General features: G+C 44.6%; 1 protein-coding gene across 2 annotated transcripts; it reads right to left on the bottom strand.

The window, feature by feature from the left end:
* Positions 1-6436: 6436 nt before the first annotated feature.
* Positions 6437-19378, bottom strand: LOC147901781 (uncharacterized). Of its 2 annotated transcripts, none has more exons than XM_087374503.1 (4): positions 16986-19378; positions 9838-10310; positions 8335-8638; positions 6437-8206 (listed from the first exon to the last, which is right to left on the bottom strand). In XM_087374503.1, the coding sequence occupies exons 1-4, from the start codon at positions 18286-18288 to the stop codon at positions 6642-6644; spliced, it is 3645 nt and encodes a 1214-aa protein (XP_087230629.1). In that variant the 5' UTR covers positions 18289-19378; the 3' UTR covers positions 6437-6641. The 2 variants fall into 2 exon arrangements, with proteins under 2 accessions (XP_087230629.1, XP_087230630.1); XM_087374504.1 differs by having other exon boundaries at positions 9847-10310.
* Positions 19379-20782: the final 1404 nt, after the last annotated feature.

Here is a 20782-nt window from a genome sequence, read left to right as displayed (position 1 = left end):
CCTCTCCCCTCTTCATATTTTGTTAGAGAGGGGGGGGGGGGTGGGGGGGAGGTACACTGCAAATGGAAGAGAGAGATAGAGAGACAGAGAGAGAGAGGAGCTGCAACAAGCAGGCCAGAGCAAGAGGGAGCAGAGGAAGAGGGGGAAGAGGGCAAATGCAAGGGAGGACAGCCTCAAATTCCAAAAATGGAAGGAATGGCAGGCTGGACCAGAACAGTTGGGGCAGAGGCCCTAGAAAGAGGGGAAATTTGCCACAAATGACCCACAAGCTCATTGAAAGCAGATTTGGGCTCATGTGGGGGACGTGCTCCTAGGAGGAAGAGCAAACATGGGTTGGCGAGGGGGGGGGAGGGGAACTACCAATGGGGCTCTCTGCAGGCCTGTCCACCCTCCACCTCAACATACCATTGCCCCACACCTTCTAGCACTCTCATTGGTACATCTCAAAGCCCTCTCTAATCCCTTGAAATTAGGAAAGACTAATTGGAGGCCCTTTTGAGACCCCATTTCTCCCCTAATTGCAGATTCCATTGCTAGTTGAGTAGGCCTATTAACTTCTAGTCTTCATTAAGAACACATGTTTTATCCTCTTATCTTTTAAGATTCATGATACTGCTTTGAAAATACATTTGTAACCTTTCCTACTCACTCCACTCACATCAAGTGCCTCTTGGATTACATTCACATCAACTTTTTTTGCTATCTACAAATTGTTGCACAATGTTGCATTTTGACTTGTTTTTTCTCCTGTAGCATACTTTTCGCAACATTAGTTAATAGTAAGCCTTTCATTTCTTTTACGAAAATTGCATTAGGTCAACCTTATCTTTTGAGGCTCTAGGGTTTTTCAATAACAAGCACACATGCAAGAGTTTTTCTATGCTCAATTGCTACTATCATTGAGTGCCATTGTCTTTGTGTTGCATTCAAAAGAGCAAAAGATAAAGAAAACTTACCTTGCTTTCTGAACTCTACGCTTGCATCATCCACTACCACTTTCAATTCCGCAATGTTGCAAAATTTTTATATTTCTAAACCTATCTCCCAATGGAGTGCCTTTTGTTCCGACTTTCCTCAACTTCTCCTTTGTCTTTGTGTGCTCTTCAGATTCTCTCTATAGTTCCTCTTTCAACTAGAGCTTTCTGCTATATGTTGCAATTTCATCTCCGTCTCTTGTCGGTACAAGCACTTGCACACGACAAATTGAGTTGTGATGTATCCATGAAGTCCCTTGTTGCCATCACTAACAAACAATAGTGTAATCGGATTGGAAAATGGAGGAACGTTTCTAATGGGACAATTTGGATAAATGCCTCCATCACACCATAAATGATATGATGTAAGCCTTCTTTCCTTATGTTCTCTCTTTGCATAGCACCCACTTGTGGAGGCTTTCGGAGTTTTTGCACAACCGCATTCTCTTCTTCTAGATCAATACGGAGAAGTTAGAACCTCTTCTTGCTAGATTGTTCTCCAGTGGTGTGGTCAGATGCTGCCATTCTTTTAAGCAACATTGTCCCATTGCTTCACATTCTTAAGCAAAGTGTTGGCTATGACGTCAGTAAGGCCCTGACATGGCAGCTAAAAGTATATGTTGCTGGCATGCGTCAAGACTGGTGTGAAATCCACTTTAAAGAATCTTATAAGATCCTTTAATGTGAATCCATATTTGTATATTTCATAGGAAAGAAAAAATAAGAAATTGTGAATTTCTTACACAGCCCAAAAATGAGTTCCCCTTCTTCCTAATGTGCCCAATAAATAGTGCAGAAATTTTTGAAGACTATACACTATTTCTAGGGACTCCCTCTCTATGGTGGAGTAATTCATCGTCACTATTGAGAACATTTGGCTCAAATAGAAGATGGGGAAATCCATTTCTTCTAAAGTGAATATGCAAAGGTGCATCCCAACTCAGCATGCCTTTTTCATGTCACCCAACAACTTTTCTACTTGGTCGTTGATATTCTCGCCAATTCACTTTTGCTCCCATGGATGCCTTGATCACCTTCTGGGCCTTGAAACACATGACCGAATTTGAAGAAGTTTTTGTGTGTCCTTCTCTAGCCTTGCTTGCTACATATCCTTGGTCTTGTAGTCAAGCTTATTGTAGAAAGAGTGAATTGCACTCCACTCCCAATGGATCCCGTGAGTCAACACCTTCGTCGAGAAGCCTGCAGATGGTTGCCATCATTGCTTCTTTTACATCGAATCGCTCACTTGTTGACTTGAATGATTTCCTCCCCAATGTGCACGTGTTGATCGACCAAAGATGTGCTTCCAACGAAGTTCTTTGAAGACTCTCAACCTCGTTCATTGTTGCACCCATTGGTTTGCCACTTTCAGTTCTCTATCATCTTCACCTTCTTTGGAGGCGATGATGACTCCTCTTTGTTGGGCATTCTCCTTTTAGAGGGGATATTTGCATGGTCTTGAATTCCACCACTTCTAATTCCTACAGGGTTAGCTTTTGCTATGCTTTAGGTAAGCTTGCTAGGCTATGAAAAGGGAGTCTTGAATACAAGATAGAGAGCAAGCAAGCATTCTTCTGTTTGATTTTGAAAAAGGATGCAATGCTTAGAGAGCTTCTTGAGCGGGTAGCAACACAACATATAGGTAACACCTTGCTAGGCTATGAAAGGGAGTGTTGATACAAGACGGAGAGTGAGCGAGCATTCTTCTATTTAATTTTGAAAAGGGATACATGTAAATCATGGCTAGTGTAGGTTACCTCCCCATGATTGAAAGTTAACTACCAACTTACTAACTCTTTTCATTCCCAATTGTGCCCATTCAGTTAATCACAGAAGATTCAAAGTTCATACCCCAGCAAGATTGCCAAAAATGTTAGCTTCAAGGAGTTGTTAGCATATTGATTCATTCAATTGGGCATATGCATTAGGATTGCCTACCACTTGCGAAGGCAATATGCCTATTTCTAGATGGCATACTGGAAGTGATGGCCCGGAATTGATGTGCTCACAACCCCTCATGCAAATTGCTTGTTCACTCGTAAAGTAGAATAAAGGACAACTACAATTGCACAATGCATCAAGTACCCAAGTTTAGACAATATTCAAAGAAGGGTTGTTCCATTCATCGCCTAATATCTCTACAAGGCAATACAAACAACATTGCCACACTCAAGACACCCGCTCCTTAAGTCTTCCTCCAAAGTCCTCAACCACTCATGAGCATACACTATGAACCTAGACCTGCATTCCCAAGTGGCTCAATCTCTTATGACTTGTGTTACATTTAGTCACGCCACACACTAAGTACAACGCCAACGCCTCGACAACTCACGGCAACAATTTTTGACAACCACCAATCTTACCCATCCTCCTCGCCAAAGCCCAACTGCTATTGAATATTCCTTTCAAGACTGAAGCGGAGATTCTCGTCAAGACATTTGGCAACATTCCTCTTAGACTTTCAATCGCCCTCTCACTCGGTGTGCCGCCTCCATCATTTTCAAGACTTCATAAACGAACCAAACTTTGGCATGTGGATCGCTCCACCCTGGCTTTCACTCTGTAAATTGGACCCCTTTGGCCTAGGGATTCAATAGGAGGATGGAGTGGTGATCCTATCAAAGCCTTTTAATTGAAGACTTGGGATCTGGACGATCAAAGGATGCTCATGGAATATGAATTGGTGAAAGCATTACTACAAAGGTGAGTGTCTCTATGGAGTAGCCACAAGGATCTCATTAGACAAGGTTTCAAGGACCATGGTTGTTACGGATGGTGTTAGATTGACGGGTCATGACAAACCCTCCAAGCAATGTGCTTTGCAAAATCCAAGGTGTCGTCATTTTTTGAGAGGGACTGTTGGATGGTCATCTCTCAGATGGATGATGGGCCAACATAGGAGTTGCCGCCGATAAGCCAAGGCCGGCGCCATTTATAGGCCCAGTAGACTAGTCAACCATAGTAGTGAACTAGACGAGGAAAGACAAAAGAGATGCACAACTCAACAAAACAACAAACAGTCCAACAATCTACGCGGCCAATCAACCCTTTTGGGTCAATTGGTTTGGAAGATGGGTCAACTACGTCAGGGAGCATTATATTTTATTTAAACCCTGGGCATTATGCTCTATTTAAACCCCTTTTGGGGGGGGGAATCAAGCAAGGAAGATTTTGTTGACCTTCCGAGCAAACAAGGGGGCAAGCCTACCCCATAGTAGACGAGATTGTTGTGGTGCAAAGGAGGATACGCAAGAGACTCATCCATTGTAGGTACTAGAACCTACCAGGAAAGCACGTGAGAGGAAGAGGTTACAACAAAGGGTGCAGCATACAAGAACATTTTTGGTAATTACCTCAGCTGGAGTATGCTGCAATCTCGAGACACATTTTGGCATGACTTAGACTTGGATATGTAAGTATTATTTTGGCTGAGATCTTAAGTATTTTTACTATTTTGGCATGACTTAGACTCGGATATGTAAGTATTATTTTGGCTGAGATCTTAAGTATTTTTACTACATGCATGCATATGGAGTGAGTGAGGTGTTTGATGTTATGTGATTTCTTCAAGTTTTCAGCCCCGTGGGAGTTGGCTACAGCAAGCAACTCTCTTGCTAACAGACCAATGGCTTCTCAGGACCTCTTTTGAGGACTTCTATTCAACACCTCATATTCTCAGAAGCTGAACTTTTCTATGGGAGTTGGCTACAGCAAGCAACTCTCTTGCTAACAGACCAATGGCTTCTCAGGACCTCTTTTGAGGACTTCTATTCAACACCTCATATTCTCAGAAGCTGAACTTTTCTAACAGCTTTCATCCTCAAATCGCACAACCATCAATAGGTGTACAATCAATTAGCACTGGACGTACTGAAGTGTTACACAGATGGGAGCTTTATCTTCCGTAATACAAGGATTTTGACCAACATGTGAGCAAGATATGGTACCATTCAAGTCTTTCCTCACCAAACGGGTTTATGAAGCAATTTGGATCATTAAAGCTACACACAAATCTTGGGCATTGCGAAGGTCCTGGAGAAGACTGCCAAAGCACAAGAGGTTCACCAAACTGAGGCCTACAAGCAGCGTAATGATGTTAAGTACAAGAAGGTCATGGGCCTACATTAAGATCAAGTATCTAAAGCCCAGACACGTGTGTTTTGGTCCATTCCCCATCATTCAGGTCATCAAGGACATCACTAAGAAGCTTCAGCTTCCGAAGAAGTGGACCTCACATCCAATGCTTGATCTCAAGCCAAAAGTAGGACCAGTTTTGACCCAAAATAGTGAATGAGGATCGTTCAGGTCATCAAGGACATCACTATGAAGCTTCAGCTGCCCAAGAAGTGGACCTCACATCCAATGCCCCATCTCAAGCCAAAAGTAGGACCAGTTTTGACCCAAATAGTGGATGAGGTAGAAGTGGCTAAGCCAAAGGTCCATGGAGCCCGACAATTGCTTAGCATTCGTATTCCCATCAAGTTGAATGGTTCCAACATCTGCTATCGCTTGTATCCCATATAGTTCAAGTATCAAGCTCCCACAGGGCACAATGGATTGAGGAGGATTTTTTCACTGAAAGAGGCCTTCAATCGTCCCTAATCTCTTTCACCTTCACACGATTGCCTGCATGGAATAGCAGCAGTGAACACATTAGACTCATGGACAGCAGCCGCAGGCTGCCACATCATCAACAGCAAGCCAAAAAGGTCCATATGGCAGCCACGCACTACGTCAGAACAGGTGACCAGGACAGTCAAGCTAGTAGTTAAGGTTGGAAAAGCAGCAGACGGGTGGCAATCAGCAAAACCAGGAGCAACAAGCAAGGAAAAATTAGTAACTAGCAGCGGTCAGCAAATCCGAAATTCAGCCTGGGCAGCCACCCTGATCAGGTTAGTTTTAGCCCCGGTGGGGCTATTTAGAGCATCAGCCTCTGTTATCAACAAGACTTTGAGAAGCTTCAGCAAACAGTCCCATTGCAGTCAGTAAATGGATTAGGAAAATAGGAGAATCAGTCTGCCCCATCTTTACAGGAAGACCTCTGCCTTTATCTGCAGTTGTAACAGTTCAATCTTTGCATCAGTATAGAAACATGCTACACAGGGGGACAATTGCACCCATTGTCTCTTTTGCACCCTCTCAACATCTCCCTTTCAGTTCAAGTTACACCTCCACACTCAGTTAGATACCTTAAAAGCAGGTCTAGTGAGAGAAGCAGTAAGTTTATGCGTCTCTTACGGGGAGACTGGGTGCTCGAAAAAGGCTATCGACTGAAATATCAATAAAGGCATATACCTAGATGAATCCAGGAACATTCCCAAACTCATCCTCTAAAAACACAACATCACATAGAGAAAAGAAAGCTCTAGAAGGAGAAACATAACTTGCGACTACAGCCATGAATCTTATGTTACAGTCACTTACGTATTGAAGAGGAAGGCACTCCCATTTTATAGCAAGGATGAAAGAATTTTCAGTCATTCAGAAAGCTCAGCCCTCAATTACAGGTGATCCGATGCAACAAATCAAATGCACCACATGATGGAGCATCTAAAAAGTGGACACAAAGGAGCAACAAATCGAATGCACCACATGATGCAGCATCCAAAAAGTGGACGCAGTACGGGCTTGCATCCCCAATCCAAGATCCCGCAGATTACAGGAAGATCACCTTGGCTTGCTATTCCTTCGAAACCCCTTATGTTCACTTTGAGATTGTGACTCATATTGTCTACCACTATTGGAGTTACAATATACATTGTCTTGTGTAGCTTTTCTGCCATGTTCTCTTTCATCCAGAAAATTACAACTATCCATTAACTGTGTAAATACACACGGGTTATCAACCTGGAGATCCCTGGAGGCCTCTGTAAAACTGCTTTCTTCATTAAAAGAACTCCTTGATGCGACCCCTGCAGTCGATACATCATCCCACCTGGTAATGGATTTCAGAAAGCCTCTTTCCACAGTTTGCACACTCATCACAGAGCAACTCCTGGGGAGAGAAACCATTTCATTAGCCCCAAAATAAGTTGTAGTTTCCTCTTTCTTCAAAGCTAGTGGAGTCAATGATTCATCACACCATGAATCAACTCTCTCCGGTGGAATTGATTTCACAGATGTTACGTCCTTTTCACTGCTCCAATCAACAGCCAAAGAAGTTTCATTCCTTTCAAAGGACGCAAGGACAGTTTGAGCATCTTCAATGATAGGCGAGCCCTTTCTGCTTTTTTCAACAATGCGTTTGATCAACAGTTGGCCTAATTGCTCATCCAAATCTGAACTAGAATCAAAATCTTCAGGCACATTCCAATCTCCCTGTTTGCAAGCGAGTATTTCAGACGCCTCTTCATCAAAATATAGAGACTTCTTCTCTTCCTGATTGCTTACAACTGGGGTATTCGCTCCAGCATGAATTAGGCTTTCCTCACTCCAGTCAGAATACGAAATGCTCTTACTATGGCTTCCTCCAGTTTCTGCCGTAGTTCTCAATTGATCAACATTACAGCAGCCAACTGTGCTCACATCCATGAACTTTACAGAACAAGGAGTGCTGCCAGATGTGTCATTGGTTGTATCATCCGATGAATCAACTGCCTTTGAGCCAGTCAATGATTGTTCAGGTTCAGGATGGCTCGAAATCATGCCCTTCTTACGAGAATTTTTTCTCCTCGAAAAATATCGTCCTTTACCTGGACCATTTGGCATATCTTTAAACTCCAGATCGCCATCAATATACAAATCCTCAGCCAAAGATAACAGATCTACTTGTTCCCAATGGTCTGAAGTGCCCGCATGGATCAGATCAAGGTCACAATTGTTGTTTTCAGAAACAGCATGTTGCCCACTGCTGCTGTTAATAGCCAGATGAGTTCCAGTATCTGAATCACCAGGGACCTTAGAGAGCTCATCACAAGCTTCTTTATAGGCAGCCAATGCCTCCCCGTCCAGAGTAATGAATAATGCACTACTTCCATATTTTGGTGCCTTTTGGGGCTTGAGGGAGCTCATAAGTGAAGTTTTCTTATCACATGCAGGCAAATCTCCCTTAATTCCCGGAGAAGCAAGAGAAGCATTGGGTGAACTACATTTTGCTGGGCCAAGAAATAGCTTTTTCTCAACCTCTCTGCTCAAAAACCTGTCTGTCTCGGAAGCTTTCTTTGCCTGAATACTGTTTTGAAAATCCCTGTTATCTGTTTGGCAGAAGTTTGAAAAGCTGCTACCATCACAACCTGATATATACACAAACTACAAATAAGTAACTACATTTATCACCACCCACAACCCAGTGTATTGTCTCACTGACTCCACCTACCAGCCAAGCAGCAGAACAACAATCCTGAACAAGCATTTCACTCACCTGGTGTAGGGCTTGGTGATAGATCCTTACAAGAATGAAACTCCGCTTCTTTGTCTTGCAACATGGAGCTCAGAAGTTTCAACTCAGCCTCAAGTTCTGAGATTCGTTCCTCCTGCCTTGCTTCCAACACTTCATGAAGACGCTTTGCCAGCTCTCTAGGAGAGACAGCATAGTTGCTAGCATTCAGATCTTCATGGGAGGAGTTACTACCATCTTCCTCCTCTGATTCTAATTCAATTTCACACGGAAGACCACCTACTGTCAGTTCACCCTGTACAAGATTTCCGATGATCTCTGCATCAAACTGGACAACAAGACATTCAGCTAATACAGGACATACTACAAGCTTTTGAAAATTAAGGGATCTGAAGAGTTAGGAACAACAACTTTGCCCTTCTTCAAAGTGAAGCAATTGGATGCATTTACAAAAACAAGCCCAACTCATCATTAGACGAACGGCACAGTTTTTGTGTTTAGAACGCACACTTAAAAAGTCCACTAACTCCATCATGCATGGTTGGCACTAGTTCCTAGAACACCCCCACTGAATATCCACATCTCAATACATCTGTGCGTTCCAAATGATGATAGGCTTTAAGACCCTTTTGCAAAAACCTGACCAGAGAGGGAGGGCCCTAAGGATACATTAGGTCATTATGACAACCAATGAGGAGTCGACTCATATACATCCAGACATGAAGGCAGGTTTCTTTATCTTCTACTGGATACAACACATAGCGGGACCTATTAAGACTCGGATTGTGAAAGATGCATGTGCCTACATCGTGTGTATATTGTGATATTAACTGGCCCAGAATGGAGTATCTGAAACACACTAGATAATATTTTAAACCCCCCTTGCCCGGTCTCCATAAGTTAGAAGAGGGTCCTGAGGATACTTTAGATCATAATGAGGACCATGGTTTCCCCTATCTCCTACTGGGCCCAGCACAGTGTGCGGCATACAGACTTGGGACACTAAACACACCTATGCCTACATGATGTGAATGTTGTGATTGACGCTGGCTCGGAGTGGAGTATCTGAATCACGCTAGATAATATTTTACAGGATTGTAAGCCTCCGATAACCATGGTCAGAGACAGGCACAAGTAGCCAAAAGCTCGAAGCTTCGATTTTTGGTGGGACTGACCAAAGTCTTTCATCTATTCTAATGGTTATAGATAGCTATTGAAATACTTATCAAATGTTTAGTTCTTGAACTTTTACATTTACGGTACATAACAAGGTGCTTGGTAGTACATGCATAGCATCTTCACATGTTAGTATCTGGTTTTTGCATAGATAGAAAAACATGGAAACCCCAAACACTTCATATCTCATGTCAAGGATCACATGTCAGACAAACCCATTGACCAATACAAATTTTGGTGTTTACCTGAAGGCCCTTACTTTTGTTTAAAGACTTGACTTCAACAGCCAGACAAAACAAACATCACGTATACAGCATGAATCATTAGAATGACCTTAAAACCCAACCTCACCTCACTTACACCAGAATATCTTCTACGATGCTTCAATGTACTTCCATCATTCAGGTTCAGTTCCATTCTTTCAAGCTCAGCTTCCAATTCAGCTTCCAGCTTGGCCATGTCTTCCGACTGCAGGTATTCCATGCCTGTGGTAGGCTGAAACTCTTCACTCAAGGACACCCTCATACTGTTGAGTGATTGGCTTGCACTCCTTACTTTCTTGAGCGTACTGCTAAGAACAGACTGCCTGTTTTCTGTAAAATCTCCTTCTACAGTGGTCTTGGAGGAATCGAAGTCAGGCCTTGAGGCATTAATTCCATCCGATTCATCTTCAAGGTCTTTGATTAACAATTCTGCTTCCCTGAGTAACTTGGTTAGCTTTCTTACTTCCCGCATGTTTGACATCACAGTAAACATCATACCGACTCCCACTCCAAAATTGAATAATAGCCCCTCTGGTGACGTGTTGGCCAATCCCGTCACATCTAAACCATAAACAAGGAACCCAAAAATGAATGAGATTAGAAGCAAGGCTGCAGAATTTTTAATTTTACATATTTCTTCTGTGCCAAACAGAAGCATAGAACCCAAAAAGGGAAAGGAGAGCAAGTAAGTGCCCCAAAAAATTTTGAATCAAAAAGAAATCAGCAATATAAAACAAAGAGCCATCAAATGTTCACAAGCATACTCTTGAATACTGATAAATACTGAAATAACTAAACACACCCCAAGCTACTTCACCCCAGGTACAAGCATGATGTGACAAAATTGAAGCAGAGAAGCCTATGACCCAAGGGATGGCCAGCATCATGGTTGTCCTTTGTGGGACAGTCTGCCCTAAAGTATGTAACCATAAAAAGTATGCTGCCCATGTGGCAGCCTCTTCATCCCTCTCCCTTCTCCCTATTTCACTATAGGTGTCACTCCCCCATGCTCTCCTCATTTCAGGGCTTACAAACGGGGACTTGACCCTAATTTCCTGACATGCGAGATATTGGCAGCTACTGCATGCAGTGCATTCCATTCATTTTAGGAAAGAGGACTAAAGTGGGGAAAAAGAAACCAAGAAGGTGGAAATTAAGAGCCGTAGACAGAGTGCTAATTGTAGGAAGAGAGCGCAAGCAGTCTGTCACTCCCAGGAGGATCAGTCAGCAGACTCCCCTTCAGGATGGGAGGGCATCCCTGTCGATACTCCAATAGATCCCCCCGGGAGGAGTGACTCCAAGTACCCAGGTACCCCACAGCAACATCAGGTTACAAGAGCTCCAGACTTAGTGGCTGCTGCTCCTCCTACACCCCACACCACAACTGTAGAGGAAGAGGCCAAAAGCTATCAACACCCTTGCAACAGCGAGCCTCTTCTACACCGTTTGCTGACATCACTTCCCCAAGCCCTCTGCCCCCCTCCGGAAACCCCCTGCCCACCCCAACCACCATAGCAGGTCCACCTGCTTCCCCCTCCTCCCATGCTTCCTCTACACCTAACCTTGACCCCCAGCCCTCGAGCAAGGGCAATGCCGTGCCCTCTCCGGGGCCTCTTCCTCGCCTCAGCAGCCCAGTTCCCCCCATTGCAAGACACTGCCTCTTCGCGGGTGCCAAGAGGAGGAGGATTGCCAACTCATTTTCCAGCCCCGAGACTACACACTGGCTCCCTCTTCCGAGGGATTTCTAGAGGCTAGGCTGTGGAACTACCTTGAGATCTTGGAGTCGTATCCTATGCCTCTAGAGTCGACAGTATTGATCCTGCAACCCCGAAAAGGGGTTCAAACTCGTGTCGTTGGCTCCCCCACGCATCCTTGTTAGGGTCTTCAATTTCCCTCCATAGGTGTGGAAAATTGGACACCAGCGATGTTTGATGCTATGTTGAAAGATCAGGTATATCGCACGATGGATGGGTGGATGGACCCACAGGGGAACAGAAGGTAGGTATTAAGCAAGTCACAACCCTGGTACATCGGCACACAAATACAAATTGCTCTCCCTCCAAACACCCCTCGAAGTCACAGAGGTTTGGTTTTCAAGAGCAAGATTCCCCTCATAGGAGAGCCTTCTTTTCTACCACCCCCACACCCGGGCTCGAACATGGTGAGTTGGAGTGTGTATGGGCTCCATGACCATGCACGTAGTCAACGACAGTAGCCAATACTTTGACAAGAGTTGCAAAGAGCAGTGGTAGAATGGGCAGTAGATTTTCTCATGATTCAGGAGCACATGTTTTCAGCAGCGAACATTGGACATCACCACCACCTCCTCCCAGGGAGGGGGCCAGATTTATGATCCCATTAGTAGGTCAAAGTGCAGAGATATGCATCTCAGTCTTCTAAGCAATAGCCCTGGAGGTCTTTGATCAGGGCGAGCTCATCACAAGTCGTGCAATGAGGATCGGTCTTTGTGTAGGCAAGTCCTGGATTAGGATCCTGAATGTGTATGCAATCGCTTGCAAACTGCATTGCCCTGCTTTATGGAGGTGACTGACAAAGTGCCTCCCAGATGTTGACTCCTAAAATATTGGAGGCGACTTCAACAATCTAGAGTTTGCAAAGGACAAGCAGGGGGGAGCCTCCTTCGCAAAGGTTTTGGAACCCCCTGGGCCAATAGCTGGAAGCCATGTGGCCAGGCAGGGCCCATCCAAACAAGTAAAAGAGCCCTCGGGGGCTACTTGTAAAAGTCAGCCAGCTGGTCGGTTTTTGATTCCATAGTGAAACACTTCCGCACGTAATTCCTGGGCTCATTTATCAATCTTCCGCTACAGGATTATGGATACCCTTTGGTGGGATTTCAATTTCTAACATGCATACCACCCAGAGGTTTTATGGCAGATGCTCAATGCACTTCTGGATATCAATCCTTCCAATCATTTCACTTTGAGCAATCTATTCCCGGTATGGAGTTTGCTTGGCATTGATGACACATTCTCTGAACCTCCGAGCATCTTTTTGTCAAACTTGAAGCCACCGTCCGATTTACAGCTCTCACCACCCTTGCAAGTGGAGCCATCCATTCTATGGGTGATGGTTCTTTTACCACACCAGCCAGTATGCCCGATATTGCTTTGGGTTCACACAGCATTCCACAACACTGGAATAGAGGTCAGCCCTCCTCTCGGTCTTTCGGTACGCAGCCTCCACTCCGAGATGCATTTTGCTTCGAGATGCCATTGCAACGCAACATTCCGATGCATCAAACGGGTGGATCTACATTTCAATAGGGTGTTGGCTATGGATAGCATCCCGCTATTGATGATATGCGGCCCAAGGCATCAGTCTTCTAGCGGGCCTTATCTCTAAGCATATATTATGAGATGCCATCGTTATTTGAATCTTAAGCATGTATGATGCCCAGAGCAGTGCTTCACTTTTGTATCCCCGCTAGTACTAGAGCAATACTTCATTTAAGGGTAATACCACCACAAAGCTTGCTCATTGGTACTATGGCCCTTACAAGATCATCCACTACATTGGGGAAGTAGCGTATCAATTGGAGCTACCGCGCACCTCCAAGATCCACAATGTGTTTCATGTGTCTTTCCTGAAACCACGTGGGCCACCATGTGCACAATCGTACAGAGTCACCACCTACGGATGAGGAGGGTCATATCCTCTCTAACCCCGAGTGCATTGTGGGTTTTAGAGATAGCGTACTTCACAACAAGCTAAACATTGAGTACCTCATCTGATGGCAAGGACTACCAAAGGATGAACAAACATGTCAGCCAGAGAGCAATGTCCGGCAATACTCCTTTCTTTTTCTAGGCTGATCAGCATCACTTGTTGTCTCGGCACCCTTCTGGGACAGCCAGCAAACAAGTAGTCTTGCAAGTTCTTAATTTTGAGGGCAAATTTCTATGAGAAGGGATGGCTGTAATCAAGGGGGGAAGAGGACTAATGTAGGAGTACTCTAGTCAGAATTAGAGGGGGTTGTGGAGGGACCCACCACTCATGTAGTCACTTGTCGATGTGACCTCTAATCTACTCTCCATACTCTCTCTCTCTCTCTCTCTATCCCATTCCTTCAGCACCCCTTCCCTTTCCCCCTTTCTCTCTCTGAGAATCTTCTAGACTCATAGTTCGCAAATGACACAACAGTTCTTGTGGAGTACATTGTGAGGAGTTTGGAGGGTCAGGAGAGCCCTAGGGACTAAGTGTTTGGTCTCAAGGGACAGGATCAACTAGTCTAAGTTGGTAGGCTCCTCGTGGCGACTGAGGAGGTCCAGGAGATCCAGGCTTGGGGAATTGGATTTGGCTTTCGTTGGATTCCAAGAAGGCACACAACAAGATAGCTCTACAAGGTGGGCATTGATATCTCAGCCATGGTAGAGAGTGTGAGGTGCAAGCTTTGTATTGGAGCTTGGTCAAACTCTCTTTACCAAGAAGGGCCCAAGCTTGGGGTCTACCCGCAAGAGATGGCTCCCCTAGCCATGAGCCACTACCTCTCTCAACCAAGGCCCAACTACTCCAAGGCCATTAGGTCTATGCTTCGGAGAGCACAATGCCCAAGAACTGTTGGAGTGGTGATCTTCTAGGGTGACTGTACGTGGCGACAGTTTATTGGATTGTCATGCTGGCCTAAGTTGTGATAGGGCCATGCATGGGCTCTAGGTTGATTGGCGGACTGTATGGGAAGCTTCCTCAAATGGCAAGTGAGTCTAGCGAGGTCTCTAGAGGCATGGGCGGTAACTTCACGTGGTGCATGGCGGTGAATGTGTTTGCATGGTTGCAGCTGAGGTGGTTCAACACCTTGAAATGAAGACTTCTATATGTTGGACGAGACTGCATCGAGTTCACTCTCTTTGTCGGAACTCTCTTATGAGAGTCGTCTACAGTGTTATGAGCAGTCACTTGTCATGTCAAAGTTGATAGGGTTCATAGTAGAGTCGTATTCTATTGTAAATCTGCAACAAGGCTGGGAGAGCATGAGCAGATAGTCTTGTGTCTAGATCCTGTCTTAGAGTCTAGATATTCACGAATAAAATTGTTTCTCGAGTCACAATTTAGAGCGATCGAAAGCTTTACATGTGATATGAATAAATGATTTGCAGTATTGGTATTTCATGAATCTATGCTATATGTGAAGAGTGAATCTCATCATAGATAGTCCACTGAATTCTAACATATGGTATCAGAGCGCATCGATTGTGAGTCTTGAAGTTCGTGAGAGAGATCACATCTTCTGGAGTGAATCTGTTCAATCAGTTTCTATCAGAGTAGCATCACAAGTGAGGTCATATATTCGAGGGAGAGTTTGTCGTTTCAAAGGGAAAGCTCATCGTCAGCAGTTCATGCAGTTTCAGGATTCTGGCAGAAGAAGATCTTGTCAGCTTTGATGCTGAAGGACATACCATGCAGTTCTATTGTTCGTGTTTCTGGCAAATATAGCTGTCCGTCAAAATTGATGCATTAATTTTTTTCAGCTTGTCTTTTCAGTCTCATGGCAGTGTTTTTGATGCTGCACGCAGCTGTGCTTGGTTCGTCTTACCTCATTTGTGGGGAACAAGTTTGCTTGTGGCATACTACAGGTGCCTGTTTTGGTTCCTTGTTCCAATCTGGAGGGCAAGACGTTTTTCTGGGTGGACAGTTGTTGAGGTCGCTAGTGGCAGAGACCTATCTGTTTTGGCATCGTTTTTTCACTTCGGTTTGAGGGTTACAAGATAGAGTCAAGCATCCAGTGAACTCATTGGTAGAAGAAATTGTGGACAATCTCTTTTCCCAGAAGCTACAACTGAAAGAAGAGAGATTTGTACTCGAAGTGCTTGCTGAAGCATGCATATTGTGTTTCAAAGATATTCTGTGCTAATTGAGATCATGTTGAATGCGTAACTCGATTTGACGACATTGATCTAGAAGGCCTTAGCTGTTTTGGGTTGATTGTTGACGACCTACCAGAGGGAGATTGGGCCTTTTAAGCTGTGAACACATTTTAGATTTGATGTGTGCAATTGTTTCAGATGATCCTGGTGGATGGATCATGTTTCAGGTGTTCAAGTTGCGTGTGCGCATATTCTCCTTGTCTTCTACTATTGCGGTTGATTGCTGGCACCAGACCTTTGTGGCTGTGGAGTTGCAAGATGTTGGGCTCTTTGTGAGCACATTTGTCCAGGCTACGATGCTTGGAGGCTTTTCTATTGGGCTTTGATGCCTGTGAGATAGTTTGGACTATAATGTCTGACTGTTAGGACTACGATGTCCATTTCTTTGCTGTTGTCTCCCTATTCAGATCAAGGGAGGTGTTGGAGTGGTAATCTTCTAGGGTGACTGTACGTGGCGACAGTTTATTGGATTGTCATGCTGGCCTAAGTTGTGATAGGGCTCTAGGTTGATTGGCAGACTGTATGGGAAGCTTCCTCAAATGGCAAGTGACCCTAGAGAGGTCTCTGGAGGCGTGGGCAGTAACTTCACGTGGTGCATGGCGGTGAATGTGTTTGCATGGTTGCAGCTGAGGCGGTTTAACACCTTGAACTGAAGACCTCTATATATTGGACGAGACTGCATTGAGTTCACTCTCTTTGTCGGAAAGATATTCATGAATAAAATTGTTTCTCGAGTCACAATATTGTTCTCTGTTAGAGCGATCGAAAGCTTTACATGTGATATGAATAGATGATTTGCAATATTGGTATTTCATGAATCTATGCTATATGTGAAGAGTGAATCTCATCATAGATAGTCCACTGAATTCTAACAACAACCCCGAACAATGAATCCTCCACTTGTATTTACAAGCCTAAATATATCAGATATGCTATACATAGCCGCTGTTTCCAAAATACCCATGCCTTTCCTAGATTAGGCCACCTTTTCCTGGATAAGCCCACCCCTAGGAAACTAGAGCTCATCCAATGCTAGCTTCGTCCAACTCTGGGTTGTTGACAACCCTCAGTTAGACTACGCATCTATTCCTAGATCAGACATATCATGGTTACCTAATACCTATTACACGTAGGTTAATAGTAACCCTAGGTGAGGTTACATGCACCAGCATCTTGAAAATGACGATATTCAGCCTTACCTGAGACAACCACAGCAATTAACACCTTTGCCTATAGATCACAGATTGTCAATGTAAGCATTTTAAAAAAAGCTTGAGCTTTTGTCGACCCCAGAGGTCTGACGCACAAAAAAAACTGAAACGAAACTCATTGAAGATGTCACAACAATAAGTACCTTGAGCACGTCTATTTTCTCTGTTCAAGACATCTGAGCGTTCAATTTCCTCTTCATTCCGTGTCCCAAAGTTTACCCAACCTGCAGAGCTTTGCTCTAGATAAATGGCATTTCGGTTCACTTCGGAAGACGTGCCCACATTCTCTCCTTTTGAAGCTTTCCCGTTAAAGCCTCTAATCTTTTTCAGTTTTTTGAATGAGCTACTCGTGCTAGGCAGCCTCGATAAAGAAGGCAGCCCTATGGCAGAGTCTACTTTAGGAAACGTAACCCTTTCTGCAGTTGAACCCTTTCCAAAATCGAGAGGACCTGATGCAAGGTTTCTTCCGAGGGCAATTAAAGGCTGATCACTTGCACCTGTCCCTGATGAACAAAACGGTGGAGGGAACACATCTGTCCTCCTCTGGTAGTAGTCTTCATCCAACTGAGCAGAAAGACAGCTCTCTAAAGAAGACATCGGCTTCCGAGTTGTAAGGCCTTTTCTTCTGCTCGTTGAGCCTTTCGTTCTCCCATACTTATTGGGTGTCTTTATTTTCCTAGAGCTATTCCCTTTGCTTCTGCCCTCTCCTTCTTGCTGCACTAAAAAGCTATCTGCATCCAGAACAAATACACCTTGGGAGACATCCCAGAAACCTGGCATCCATGTTCCGCCAAATACTTCCTCCTGGCTGGGCATGCTCTCCAATGCATCCTTCATGCGCTTCCCTGAGTATCGATCTTGAAGCAAAAATCCACCTTTGACACCATTCTCGTTCCGTGAATCGTTGGCACGCTTTCCAGAATAAGATCTGGACAACAAGGAGCCATGATCATCTGTAGCGTGGTTCCCTTCCGCACCCGCCAATGGAACTCCCTTATTCACGTCGCTTGCCTCGAAACCCCCACTTTCATCCTCACCGTTGTTCGATGCATGTTTTGAACACCCCGCAGTAGCATTTTCAGACGTTTGAACGGATTCTTCATCGCAGATCGTTCCACCTTCCCTGCTATTCTCTACCTTCTTTCCATCGGTGTCAGCTCTTTCCTGCTCTGTGGCGTTCAGAGACTCTGTGTTGTCCGAGTTCTTGGATGAGAACCGGCCCCAATGGTGACTCCTCTTACCAGAGAAGGATTTCCCTCCTTGCCGTCTGCCATTGGAAGAGAAGTGGCGATACCTCACCCTGGATGAATGCAGCTGGCTGGATGAGCAAGCACTGTTGTCAGGATCGGCTTCGTCTGCAGACGTACCTTTGGGCTTTTGGGCATTTTGCCAACGTCTCGCCAAGTACCCTGATCCGGCAGCAGCTAATAGAATCCAGACTTCCATCTTCACAGGGTTGACGTCATTCGGCTATCAAACCGTTTATCATTTCCAACTTGGATGCGCAAGACCACTTGAAAACCAGTTCTGCGAAAGTATCATGATTGATCGATCCGCAAGCTTCCAAATCACACTCAGGATGCACCACTTTGACACTAACAGCTCCATCAAGTTCCCGATTCATCCTTTTGGCCTTCAATAGAACTTCTATGCGTATAGAACGTATCAGTTCTCAGAACAGTGGTCAAAGGTCTTCATGAACGGGGGTTGCAAGGAAAGAAGAAACGAGCACGGCGTAGTCTGGCGAAACGAGCCGGTTCAGGGGGGGCTATCGGAGGTCTACTTCGAGGAAGGACAGCAGCGTGCGCAGCTACGGGAGCTTAGAAACCGCTTACCGGTTGGGTCGGGAAATTCGAAAGCATTACGGCAATGAGCTGTGAGGGAGGGGAGGTGACGGGTTGATTCAGGAATATTGCAACAGGGAAATGAGACAGAAGCTAGGGAGCAAGGCAAGAAAGGGTGAGGAGACAGAAAGCGGAAGGGAAGGTAAGGGGTAATAAGATCGGCGAAAAGGTGAGGGTGAGGGAGGCAGAAATCTGAGAGAGCGTGATGAATCAATTATGAGAGGACGGGCGTTAAACGAAACGATGAGCGACAAACGGATGAGAGAAAAGATCGATGAAGGAATGAATCAGTGGAGGGAAGGAGCGCCAGAAGGGACGGCAAAGAATTGCATTCAAAAGGCGAAGCAAGGACCCCACGGAAAAGGCAAAGGTAATGAGGGACACCTGGTTGAGCAGAGCTTCAATTCGCCATTAAAGCTCCAGAGAAAACCCTAGCTAGCCAAAATGGAGCTTTGCGTGCTTCTCTCCTGCCGACTCCAGAGCTTCTTCCTCTTCTGCTTCTGCGTAGATCCACAGCTTTTTTTGAAATCTGCTTCTCCTTCTTCTTCTTCTTCTTCTTGCCAAAAAATGCTTCTTCAATTCGCCATTACCGCTCCAGACAACTGTAGCGAACCAAAATGGAGCTTCTCTGCCCTGCACAGATCTTCGTTCTGCGAGGAAGACCAAGATCCACAGCTTTTTGAAATGCTTCTTCTTCTGTTCTTCTGTTCTTCTGCCAGAAAATGCACCAAGTCAAATCAACAGCCTTATGAAGTTATGAAGACGGCGATGATGACGTGGCATTTCTTTAATCCCAAGCTTATCAGATTTTGATCTTGTTTACGCACCTTGATGACGTGGCATTTCCTTTCTCCTCTTTTTTATTATTATTAACCAGAAGGATGCCCGTCTAATGCGGGAATGGCCATCCCTTTGCCCATTTGTTAAAAGAAAGTTCCTTCGATTCCGTATCTTCTTGATCGTTCTTTTCTTCTTCCGTTCCTGCGTCTCATTTCTGAAGTTACTTCTTTCGAAAACAGTTTCTCATGGTGTATATGTTCTTCATGGTGTTTTTCGTCTTTTGAGATCGGTATTCGTTTGCGGTTCCTGTTCGTGCAAAATCAAGGAGAAACAAGGGTTGAAGAAGACTTGTTTTGGACTTGCTTGTCAAGTGATTTCCATTTCACCCGGACACGTTTCACCTCCACCACCTCCACCCATTCACTTGCTCGAACGCTGCGTATATGATCTCTAACGTTGTGGTTCATGACACTTAGCTCTTTACCTCACAGAGCCTGGAAGCAGCGTTACTGCCAACTTCATTTTTAATTTGGAGCTAATACCTCAACGAGCTCTGTTCCCTTCTCTATTTCCCTTGGGTTCCCTATTGACCCCTCAGACCTTTTGCTTTCTCAGCCTTCGATTTACCCGCGGAACTACCTTCTCTATGGTGTTGCTGCCTCCACGCATGGTCATGGTTACCATTCGAAAGATTTTTTTTCAGTTCTCTCTTGTCCTTTTCTTCCCACCTATAGCTTGATAGCAGTCCACTTCTACTTGTTCACCCGCTGGGATGATTATTCTATTTTATTACGATGAGATTCTTGATACTTAGCGAGGTGATATTCTTGATACTTAGCTTGCTACTTGATGTTTTTTCCCAAAGTCTTCAACACGTTTTGAATGACACTGTGCGATGTGCTGGCAGCTCCCTTCACCTTGTATTTCGTACTTAGCAAGCCAAAGAAGTAAAAAATAAACACATTAAGGGGCTTAGGAGAGCAAAGCTCCAATGGAGAGAGAGGGTATTTGGAGTGAGCCAGCTCGAAGCAACTGCCAGGTCAAAGTCTCAAACGAGTTCATACTATTGGAGTAGCCCATCAAATTTGCAAAGCAATGGGCACATTAGACTTAGAGATAAGGATGTCAAGCTTGTGGAAGACTATGAGTAGGAACAACATAGGCTGGATGCTCTAGCTAGAAACAAGAAAGAGCATTGATCAATCCTCAACTCAACTATTGAAAGCAATTTCCACACTTCTTGAGTAGAAGAATTTTCGCCAATGGAATGAATGAGGATCTACATTTACTTAGAGGACATTCATTTCCAAATAGCT

This window comes from Dipteris shenzhenensis, chromosome 5 (genome assembly GCF_047967505.1).
Source record: "Dipteris shenzhenensis isolate YYH24624 ecotype China chromosome 5, Dip_SZ_1.0, whole genome shotgun sequence".
Taxonomy (NCBI): Eukaryota; Viridiplantae; Streptophyta; class Polypodiopsida; order Gleicheniales; family Dipteridaceae; genus Dipteris; species Dipteris shenzhenensis.
The sequence above is the reverse complement of the archived record's forward strand: the minus strand, read 5'-3'. Positions and strand labels throughout refer to the sequence as shown.